The following is a 12154-nucleotide window of genomic DNA, read 5'->3' as shown; positions in this document are numbered from 1 at the left end:
ATAATAAAAATGCTTGTCCTTTTTATGATGTTATTTTAAGTAAAGGTAACTGTAGCTGATATAGTAATTGCAAGGCGTTTTTTATTACTTTATGAAAACTAATTCTGTGGTAACTGCCCCCATGTCATAATTTCTTCCCTACAAAATTTCTCTGCCTGGAACAATAGTCACCTGTTACTACTGCAATGATTCCCAATGTAGATTTTAGAGCACAATATTACCTTCAAGAGATCTGTGTCAATCCCTTTAATCTTTGGAACTGGCACAGGAGGAAAAATCAGCATTTTTAACCTGGAAAAAATAAATGATGGCTTTTAATTGACAGTGGTTCTTTCTGAGGAAGTTAGAAAGAAGAGAGTCTTACACTGCATTTATACTTAATTACTTCAAAATGGAAATGTTTGAAAATTCAATTTCAAATAGTCCTAAGGAAAAGAATGATTGTTTTCTCTCACTGCAAATAAAAAAACAAGTTTTCTGCAGCCTTTCTTGTTGAAATCACATACATTTATATGGGAATCCATTTTGGATTAATTACCAATTACCAATTTAATGCTCTATAGAAAGAAAGTAAATTCGTAGAGCTCTTGTCAATAGTTTCCGTTTTACATAATTTTCAAAGGAACCTGATAGAGGTTCTCAGTGTGCAGAGTGACTTTCCCAAATTTTTTTTTTCAGGGACAAGGTAGTCTTGCATAAGCCCAATAAATTTACAAAGGGTAACAGAAAAAGGGAGTTGGTGAAAAGAGTGAGTTACTTTATAACTAATAAATATACAGAAATACAACTGAAAAAATCTAGGCTAGTATTCTGCCATCTCTATGACACTTCTTTTTTCTGAATTATTAATGTAACAAGTAACATATAATAATGACAAGGTTTTACCCTTGTAGAGAAAGGACTAGTAACTTGCTTATGCATGCACATACTGTGGACACACATATTATTCTAATCCTTCATAAAGTGAATTTCTAATTGTTTGAGGGGACCAAAAAAAAAAACCAACCCCAAAACAAAAAACCCCAAATAGAAGGATAACTTTCCATTAATAATAATCCAACAAGCAGATCATGCCTATCTCCATTTTACCTCCCTACTTCTTTTGCAAACAGACAAACTGTATTTCCCAAAAGGAAAATTCAATATTCTCTTTATACTGAGTTACTTGCCTATTTTACAATGTAAACTGTGGCAATGGTAGATCCAAATCCAAATATTAGTTTTGCTGCATTGTTAGCGACCTTGGTGAGGTCCAGAAGGGATCAGAGGAGCCTTAAGGAGTACTAGAGAGAAATTTACGCACCTTCTGCTTCACTGTGGAAGGCCCAAATTCTCCAGCTGTTTTTGTTTTTGGCAGACCCTCAAAGTTCTGCCCAGTAAGCCTCAGTGAGAGCCAGAAATTCAGTAATTTTCCACCTAATCCCTGGAGGGGTGGTGTTAGCTGTGCACTGGCTAGGCTCTCGGTGTAGCCATTTAAGACTTGCACTTACAGTTGAATCCACAAATTAGCTATTCTGACAGTACTGGGCACTGCTTCTAACAAAACACACAAAGGATTTTACCACTCGCCGCCTGGAGAAATCATTCAGGAAGGAGAACTATGCTCTGCTCCTTTCTTAGCCTTGCATAATTCAAGCCCGCATCTCTCAGCTCTAAAAGAGTATAGCCTAACCCTATGGCATCTGTCCTAGGGAGCCTGGTTCAGATCTTGTGAGATCAGAATTGAGGAAAATATGATTTGGTGTCTTTTCAGATACAAGAAGAAACTGAGCCTGGATATTTTGCATTATAGGAAATCTGTGCAGCCTGCTCTTCTGCAGAAGCCACTGCAACTCCCACCAGCATGTACACCATTTTGAATGATAGGGTGCTGGCCCACTGGTCCAGAAAAACTTTTCAGGTGAAGGGTCCTCAGTGGAGAAAAGCCTCCTCCAGCAATCATGATTACCATGGAAGATATTAACAAGCTCTGATCAGAGACATGCTTCAACCCTCAGGATCTTCTGTGACCAAGCCACTCCTTGCTCAGTGTGCTGACCTTAGTGAGCTCCTGGTCCCACGTGTGACTTGTTCTTGCCCCATTCTGACACATCAAGCTTGTGCCATGCATTGTAATCAGAGCCTTGCTCTTAACTCTGGGACCAGGATGCTATTGCAGGATGCTATATTCAGGAGTGGCTTCCTGAAATTAAGCTCTGCTAAAGCATAGCACTGCTTTCCTAAATTATTTTTTTAGACCTGCTCCAACTGCACCATCTTGTTTTCATTTCAGTGACTTGTCCTTATGCTGGTATATGCAAAACACCTCAGTGCTCATTTTTGAAGTGTATATGGAAGACCACTGACAACATGCATGTGTGCACTGGGGCTTGACCCTGGTGTTGGTCCATAGTCTAGAACAGTACTTGTATCCAAGCTGAATTGTTCTGCCAAAACCTAACTCTGAATACACATATTAGGGGATGAATTCACTCTGAGACCATTTTGTCATTTTATATATGTGTCATTGTTTCATTTTTATAAATGACACAATCCTGTGCTTTGTTTTATTTTATTCCTGTTATTTATAGGAGCTGCAGTCTATCCACAGAGACCAGATACTCCCTTATGACTCAAGCTCTTTCCCTTGGCTCAATGGAGAAATAATCAGAGATTAGTGGAATAGTTTAAGAACAAACCCAAATATATAGATATATGTTTGTGTGAAACTTTTGAACAGTATGTGGGCAAGAACAGTATTTACAAAATTTGAATGAACTAAAAAAACCAATCCCCTTCAAAGCCAAAGTAAATTAACTATGTAAATACTGTAGAATAAAATGTTCTGCAATCCAGAAGGAAGAGGAGCTGTCAACATAATCAGATTCCCACTGCTGAAGGCCCAGTATGTACATATGCCAGCATCCATGTAGCTTATGAGAATGGACAACAATCCTCAAAATAGTTTCTAGTCCCTCAGATTTGAAACAATTGAAGCACTCTATTTTTTAAGCTACAAGTACATAAAATCTGACAAAACCCCCTCTCTACCTTGGTTGTTTAGCCAGCAGGATTAAGATCACTGTTACAGCCAGCCCACATGCTCCGAAGATAACAACTAAGAACCATGGAAACTCAATTTCTGAAACAACAGAACAAAAACATGTTAGCAGGAATCTGCATCTCTGTTGCATCTTTAATTTCAACCTTCTTTCCTACTGCCTGAGGATTCCAAAATGGTAAAAACTGACAGGAGAATTTTTCGTTACTTAAACGTGAAAGTTCTGTGTTAAGTAGAAATAAAAATACCCTTTTGGTCTCAATAGTTTCCATGCTGCTTTTGTAAGTCCACTGAGACTCATTACAAAAAAACAGACTGAGTTTTTAAATATAAACATGATCTTAGCACAGACAATATATGTAGCAAAACCAGCCATGTGGAACATTCTGCCTGCTTGGAACATGCTACCAGTAGTTCTGATGGCATATACTGCTGCAGACCATGTTACTGCTCGTTCGCCCAAGCTGAGCGAACATTATTAATAGGATACTAAATCACAGGCAAACTATTATTGTCTCACAGAAACCAAAATATGGTGGTGTCAAAAAGCATACTACTCTTTCTAAAGGCTTAACATTAATTATGTTGTGAAACATCAACTGAAAAAAAATTAATTCTCCCTTTTATTTACCTTGCAGGTGGCTACAAAGAATTTAGGTCATTGAGAAATGCAATTTGGTAGGAATGAAGAGCAATGCTGATAAATGAAATGTTTTATCTTTTAAATACTGATAACTCCATTATACTTAAGCTGACACTGTAGCGTATAAAGTATAGAGAAATTTCTTCTGGCTGTAGTCTTAGATTCTTCTCATTTGTTCCCAATTTTAAGTTTTCCATACAAACATCAATCATTTTTTGGGTTAAGGATTATTGGACAGAAAGCTTTAGAATTCTATACATAAACATAAATATACATTCTTTTTGGGGAAAAAAAAATAAAATTCAGGTACCAGTTTTAGCTCTGTGCTCCCAGCTTAGATTTTGACTGGACATGTTTTCAGGCATGAGTAAAGTCCTATCTGGATATGTCTGTGTTAGACAGGTCTCCATTTTAATGGAGAACCAGTAATTCCTTGTCATGTCAGTGAGACCTGCAAATGTCCAGCTGCTTCAAGAAGTTACAATATTGCATCTGAATTTAAATACTTTAAATTTTTAACACATACAAAATTTAAATTTTAATTATAAGTTCCTAAAGGTGATACATAAACGAGCAAGAATAAATTCTCAATCAAATCAGATCACTGCTGCTGTGTGAGACGTATGGACATGGATCAACTTGTAGAACTTGGGTAGTAGTGACTGAAGAAAACTGTGCTTGTAGGATGGCCTTAGACTTTCATAGTATTTTAATTTTGTTCATATAAAAACCTTGACAACTTAATGCCGCTGGGGTTAATAAAATAATGCCACATGTCGAGAACATTAGCTGTTCATATAAATTATGAATAACAACTAGTAATACAAAAAGTTAAAAAGGGGAATGTTGCAAGATTTTGAAAAATAACATGGGTGGTTTTATTTAACACCTTCACTAATACACTGGAAAATGAAGTGAAGCAGCTTGTTAAAATAACTTGTTGAAAAGCTCATATTTTGAAGAGTAGCTCAGATCTGAGCATGCTTTATAAAAAGGCATTGTGTCGTTTGTTTAATAAAAAAATGTGGTGCTCAATGCCTGTTTCTTCTTTTGTCTTTAATAGCACTTCAAAAACAAGCACAAGACAGAAGCAAGAATCAGAAAAACATTCACTGTCCTTGATAGTATCAGGCAGACGAGAAAACCACATCATTCTGATAATGAACTCAGCCAGCAGTATAACACTTTAATAGAAGTGACAACTCTTCTCTTCATTACCAGAGAGCTCATTTTAGATGATGAAGTATGAGATTTAACTGTATTTTAGGCTCTATAAGATGTGCAACTGCAGTTACTATTTTTGATTCTTAAAGCTATCTGTATTTTTTCTCTCTGATGAACTGTGAAACAGCCTGAGTTTACTTCTGAACTTGTATATGAAACTTGCACATTCTCAATCTCACCAAATGATTTTCATGTAGTAGGCTGCATTATCAATCTATTCAAGCATACAACATCAACGGTAATTACAAAAAAAAAACCCCAATAGCAATGAAAAGACAAAAAGCATGGTTATAAAAACACTTTGTTGCACTTCGCTTATTTACCTTCATCACAATGAACAAATTCAAAGCCTGTTTGAGAAAAAGATACATAAAGGATTTCACTGAACTCCCCAAATTTTTCAGAGGTACGTTGTCTTGATCGGACTCGTATCTCATAATCTCTTCCCATCTTCAGAGAGTACAGTGGAACCATTGTTGAGAGCCTGGGTTCTAACTGTAAAGACAGAAGGACTGTGATTTATTTGTTTGAGCTGTACTGGCAATTTTACTCTGCTTTTTGATTTCAGAAATAAACATTTGAAGGTGGTTTTGCTACTTGGAACTGTAAGGATATCATGAGTTCTGAGAAGATTCACACCATTTACTTTTGACTTCCTAGCCATCGGGCTTTGCTGTGATTCAGGGGACCAAAAGCAGAGAATCCAAGCTCTCTGTAAATATGGTCAGTGAAGAAAGACAGCTGCCCCCAGTTACATGCCATATGTAGGTGGTGTGAATATCTCCCACTGATCTTTCAAGTTGTATGTCCTTTTTACTCTTATAGCACAACATTACTGATTTCACACTGCCAAAAACCTTGTTAGAATTACATAGGAGTCTTAAAACTAGTGCAATCTCCACTACAGAATTAATTTTAAGAAGAAAAATGAATTAAAGGCCTTCTAACCAGATGTATTGCATCTTACAAATGTATTTATTTGGGGAACACTGCATAGCTCCCCAAATCTTCAACTATATATAAAATGTGATAATGGAGACTCTGTGAGAGCTGGCATCAGATTGTCAGTCTTGGGACTTCTATATTATCTGCAACATACTCAGATACTGCTGCATATCAAACTATGTAGAAAGTCACATTTGAGGTCTTTTAGTATGTGAAATCTCTCTCTTCTTCTAGCAGTCCTCTAAGAATATGTATTTTAGCTCCAAGAGCCCAGCACAAGTATATAAAAATAAGGAAAATGTGCTCAAAATAGAAATCAATGTGGCAGATGTTATATTTTACTTCAGAATCAATGATGGTACTGGCAAAACTCATCATGGGCTAAGAATTAAAACACCTGGAAAACAGCAGCCATTCGGGATGTGAGGGAAGCTTCAACGATACAATCCTATAATCACTGTAGATGCATAATCTAAACTTGAGACGTGTTCTGTTGGTAGCCACGATCTGTGGAGTTCTCTGATCCCTGGTGGCTCGACTCAAGTGTTTCAAGAACCAACCAGTCAGATTTTGGAGGAGGCAGTAATCCCAGAGAGACTGCTTTTCTCTGCTAGTGGTTGAGCACAAGATCATGGAGAACCATTGCTCTACACCACAAAGGTTTTTAACATATGAAGACTATCCAGTTGGAAAGTGTTGGGAAGGGAATACAATATATGCTAGTCCAGTTTACTTATTTTGTGCTGTGAAGCCACAAAAGAAATAGTACACTGAAGTTTTACAAGTAGGTTATTTGGTTTCTTTTTGTTTGGTTGGGTTTTTAGTTGGTTTTTTTTTTCTTCTTTTTTTCTGAGACATTTAGTGAAGATTATTAGGGATGCTGGACCACACAAAATTTTATGTAGCCCACATAATGGTGGCACTTTGAAAAAGTAGTACGCAGGCTAAATTGGAGCCCTGAAAAATATGAGGTGAAATTACAGCAACTGTGTACCTGAAATTGCAAGAGTTTGATCATCCCCCTGATTAACAGGCAAGATGTCTCTAGTTTATCAATGAACTAACAAAACTTTATGTAAGACACTTGGATGGAGCAAAACAGAGAAAGGTTCAGCATGAACTGAATAGATGAATAGCATTTGTCTTATGGATTAAATCAATTAAAAGCCATATGAGAGAGACATGATAAAAGATAACTAACAAAAATGCACGGCAGCATATAGCAAACTCATTTACAGTATGTGAAGGGGAGCTTGGAACCAGACTGCTGGGTTGCTGCACTTACTGCAGGCTGTTCAGTCAGCATACAGAGAGTGGTGCTTGTGATTGCTGTACTGAAGAAACGTGTGACAAACCTGCTGTCACGCTGAGCTGTGTGACTGTGCTGCCTGCATGAGTCTGGCACTGTAAGAGGGGGTTAACACTGGCGGCGGAGCAACTGTTTGTCGCTAGTCAGCTGGAGCCCCTGGGACACTGAGAGCCTACTGGGATGGGGGCACCAGAAGCAGAGGCTCGCCCAGGCACAGCAGGCAACACAGCAACCAAGGCAATGGCTTTCACCAACTTTAAGAGAAAAATGGTGAAAAGTGGGAGACGGGCAGTATGGGGAACCCTGGGTAGGCACAGCACAGGGTCGGGCACCCATTCAACACATGGAGGTATTAGGCTCTATACCCAAAGCAGTGCAGGGAGATGAGTTCTGCATCCCTCAAACTGGTAAGCCCTGTATCTCAGCCACAGTGCTGTATGGACACAACGATGGTGTTCAGCTCTGGAGTGCGTGCTCCATGCTTCCCTGCCCTAAGCGCACTTCACTGCAGTGTGCAATGGACCTTTTCCAGCAAAAATTCAACAAGACAATGAGAGCCAGCAGAGCCCTCCCTGGTCCGGCATTCTTCACTGGGGACTGAGCTGTGATCACCAATTTCATCCCATATGAGGTGGATCTGGGCCTGGGTTGGTTGTTTGGGGGGTGGTTTGGCTTTTGTTTGTTTGTGTTCTTTTGGGGTTTTTTAATGAGTCAAAAGATCAGGCCAATCTAAGATATGATAAGTAACTAAAGAAAAATTAAACTTTTAAGATTCCCTATCATACATACATTTTTAGGCACTTCATAGACAGACACGTCACTATGAAGTCATCGTTCTTCATTATTGCTCAGATGATGTGTTTTCACACCTTGTTTAGAAAACACAGCAGCCTCACAGGGTCTGTATAGCTATTGCTAGTCAAGACTACTATACTTGGATAGACATAAGAGGGGACAGAATTTTATTCTAGTGAATCTTAGCTTCAAGATAAGAGGGTAGAATTTTAGAAAGATACCCAGCAAGGAACTACTAATAATGATAAAATTTTTTCAAACTGTGAGCCAGATTAGATTTGTCTCTGTCTCATGAACACCCGCTATATGAAAGTGGCGATTCTACTGTTTTTAGGAAGCTTCTCAGAAAATAATTTTGATCCTCTCATCACTATAACTTACTGTTATAACACTTTACTAATTAATGTTTTAGCCCTCTTTCAATTCATAAGTTACCTATTTTCAATTAGTAAATAGATTAAAAAAATGTTATACATGAAAAATCAAACTGGTTCATCCCAAAACATCTAAAAAAATTACAAACAAGTCTCAGTAAGGGGGAGACTTAGTACAATTTAAGTACTATAAATTAATTTTTGTATCTTTTTTTGTATCAGTTACATGTACAATCCATTATGGTATATTTGTCTGGCCAAGGTTTTGTTCAGAAATTTCTCTTTTGTGGTCTGATAGTGTCTGAGGTAATTATGCCATGTTTGTGTATTTAAGCTGAAAGGCACAATAACATACAATATATAAAGCTGCAGTACAACATAATCTATAGTACTATTTTTCTTGAGGCAAATATAGTATTCAGCAATTTCTTGTCTGTTTTTTGAAAGAAGAAACACTGATCTTCAAACCTTTGCTCTCCTGAGAAGAACTATTCTCAAGGCATGCTGGAATTATTGATGGTATGGAACAAGAACAAAGCTTTATTAGGGTATTTATAAGATTGATATCTAAAGGCTTATAAAAAAAATTAAAAAAATGTGCATTTTTAAAGAAGTATCTGTACTGCCACCTGCTTTTGCAAATCCCATAAATACTCTGCAGATTTTCAAGTTCTTTAAGGAGTATTGATTTACTGCCTGAACTTAACTCATTTTGTAGGCTTTAAAATATACAGGCTGTACAGTAAGTATAGCTTAAACCAGTATAGAGAGAGAAATTCAGACAAGTATTAGGAAAAAGTTATAGACATTATAGGCCTGTTTGGCTGTAGACTTACTAATAAGGAGTTGGATAAACAGAAAATGCTAGCATTGAGAAAGATCAGAGGTGAGGAGGGGTCCAAGATCTTTCACAGATGAAGGCAAGCAAACCAGTTTGTTTCAGTTGGTAAATTTCCCTTTTGTAGATTAAGACAAATTCACAACAGCATTATCTGCTTTCCTTCTGTCAGTTAACTCCGTTCATATTAATAAGAAGGCAAAGGAAGGGTTCTGCTGTGAAATGATGTTCTTATTGCATTGAACTACTATTCAGGAATAGTTCTCCATATACAAATATGCCATGACACATTGGCACTTAGCCTATGCATTCAGGTAAGCTGGGTACAATTTCTTCCCTGTAATAGGAAAACTAACTACAGGAAAAGTTAAGTGATTTTCAAAAAGAAAACTTCAAAGATTTGAGTTATACATATTTTATATTTTCATGGACTATCCATTACTCACAAATATCCCATTGCTGTCTGGTATGAAATCTGTATGTCTTATCTATGTTGCACTATTTTTATTTGCTTATTGTATCAAATTTTCAATTTATAACTCAAATATTGTGTGCTTTTTTTTTTTAATCTACTGAAATGATAATTATAAATATTAGAACTTTACAGGTATCCTGAAGAATCTGGACTGGCAAGGTGACATTTTCCAAGCAAAATATTCCTGTTCCAACTACTAAAAATACCATGCACTGTTTCAAATAGCTGAGGTTTAAGAAAACAATAGAGAAATATTTTATCTGACTATTGCGATACTTTCTAATCTAACAATTTCAGGATTTGTTATTATTATCCTGTGTGCCAACTATCTTGACCCATAAAGTTACAATGATTGCTATAAAACTTCAGAAGAATATAGGTACATTGTTTAAGACTTAAGGTATCATCTAATTAGCAATTACAAACCTGTTGCTTTTCATAGTAGTACAAGAGTGTTAGGGACAGAACAAGCCTGCACTGTACTGTGACTATTGTATAATAAATATTTGGTTCATACCTCCTTCCATTTTGTCTCATTAACTTCTTTGTACTGCAACTCATACTCCAGAGTAATCCATCCCTTCTGAACATCTGCTGTTGGTGGCGGATCCCATCTTACTTGAATATCCCCATGGATCCCAGTCTGACTAGTATTTAGCAGAGTCCAGTTAAGGTGGACAGGGGGATCTGGTAGTACTGTTTAAACAGAGCATTTGGAATAAAACAGCCAGTTTTCAAAGTGAAATGATCATTCTTACTACACACTGTGAAATGATTTCAGGACTGAAAAAGCATATTAACCACATATTTGCTAATTAAATTTTGAACCTATGAGTCAATGACAAAGTCACTACAAGTTTGATAACAAGAAGGCACCCTGCCATTGGCGGTAGACACAGTCTGCATAAATCTCACCTGAGACTAATAAAGAAGACTAAGAATGTATTTCCTGTTAAACTACATTTCCCAATAGCAGCTTATAAAGCACTGTGACATAAAGAATTCTCCATCAAAATGTAAATTTAGAGTTCTTACTAGAAATAAAAAAAGATAAATTAAATGTTTAGTAACTACTATAGAAGTACACTGAAAAACTATAGTATCTGAAAAATTAATCTAATTTTGCTCAGGTGAAGAAAAGAGAGCAGTGGGTATACTAGTCACTTGCAGGAATAAATTAATTGCATATACATACACCACTGCTCTGAACAAGCCATAACATCTGCAAAGTCCCAGACAGTCACAATCCATATTGTAATAAATTTAAGTTCTAGCTTAGAAATGCTAAACATCTGGATTCTGCAGATTAGTGTTGAGAAAACTCTTTGGTTCCAGAACTTCGCAGACTCAAGATTTTAACACCATCCTTGCTCACACTGAACAAGGGTATGAAGCATCCATTGGAAAGGGCTCAGAGCGACGGCAAAGGCAAGCTCATCTGCACACATTTGAGAGACCACCGGTATTCAGAAAGAGAAACCACATATGTGCTTTTATCCTTTTAGCTTTCTTCCAATCTGGGCAATATTTTCTGATGTGGATCACATTACATATGTTACAAAACCAAATCCCTTCCTATATATTATATTTTTAAGAAACTAACCTTTCTGAGAGGGAAAAATTAAATACAGTATGAGTAATACAAAAGCTTAAAGCATCACCCCTATTGTGATATAAAAATATAGAGGCACAATGCATAATGGAAGCATACCTATTTCATCAACGCTGAAACATTTTTCATCAAATACTTCATCTTTATTGGCAAGTTTAACACAATATGGTATCCAAATAGAGGTGTAGGACGTGTTGAAATAACAGCTATTTTCTCCTGCAGTGATATAATCAGGGCATTCTTTCCAGTCTTCATCATTCCTAGAATGACAACAAAAATGTAATATACATGAGAGAGAGATTTATAGATCTTACAAAGTATAAATTATAGATGTTACAAGACATATTATTGATAAATCGTAACTTTTATGGAAGTGAGAAAAACATGTCAATATTGATTGTGATTTACAGTGAAACCCACCCACTATCCAAGCAACCTGCATAAATGAGTTTAGGTTCTCACGTACTGTTAGTGGCATTTCTATGCTTTGGATGCTGCTTCCAAAAGAACGGTCAGAGAGCACATCTTGTTATGCTGGTAGGTGCTAATGACTACCAGCAATCACAAACTTAGGTAAATTTGATACGCATTTAAGCAACTGCTGTTCAGGCAAAGTTAAATTGCAGTGAGATGCCCATCTACATAATGGGGTCTGAAACACTGAAAGCCAGTCCTCATGGCAGATCAGTACTGCACCACCTGCAAAGCCAAGGACAGGGGAGTGCGTGTTCCTGGGGACCTGAATTGGGATGTAGGCACTGGAGCATTGATCTGCTCACATGGGAAAGTGCCCAAGGGTGGACGCTGCAGGAGACCTGGCACAAACCAACCCAGGACTGCAGGATGAACAAAGGGAAGAGAAATACACCACTGTGAGTAAGGAAGGGCTAAATTCCTTG

At 37.1% G+C, this 12154-nt stretch overlaps 1 protein-coding gene across 6 annotated transcripts in view; it reads right to left on the bottom strand.

Annotated features, from left to right (window-relative positions):
* The window catches only part of GHR (growth hormone receptor), a 132125-nt gene that overhangs the window by 2840 nt on the left and 117131 nt on the right, over positions 1–12154 (bottom strand). For 5 of the 6 annotated variants that reach the window (XM_054810401.1, XM_054810403.1, XM_054810400.1 and 2 more), the window contains 5 exons: positions 11355–11515; positions 10161–10339; positions 5231–5402; positions 3031–3121; positions 222–291 (listed from right to left, as the gene is read on the bottom strand). In XM_054810401.1, coding sequence (XP_054666376.1) covers positions 222–291; positions 3031–3121; positions 5231–5402; positions 10161–10339; positions 11355–11515 — 673 coding nt within the window. Of the gene's footprint in view, positions 1–221; positions 292–3030; positions 3122–5230; positions 5403–10160; positions 10340–11354; positions 11516–12154 lie in introns of those variants that run through there. The other variant, XR_008574701.1, reaches the window with a different exon arrangement.

The sequence above is a fragment of the Grus americana genome, chromosome Z (genome assembly GCF_028858705.1).
Source record: "Grus americana isolate bGruAme1 chromosome Z, bGruAme1.mat, whole genome shotgun sequence".
Taxonomy (NCBI): Eukaryota; Metazoa; Chordata; class Aves; order Gruiformes; family Gruidae; genus Grus; species Grus americana.
Note: the sequence above shows the minus strand (reverse complement) of the source record. Positions and strands in the feature narration are given on the sequence as shown.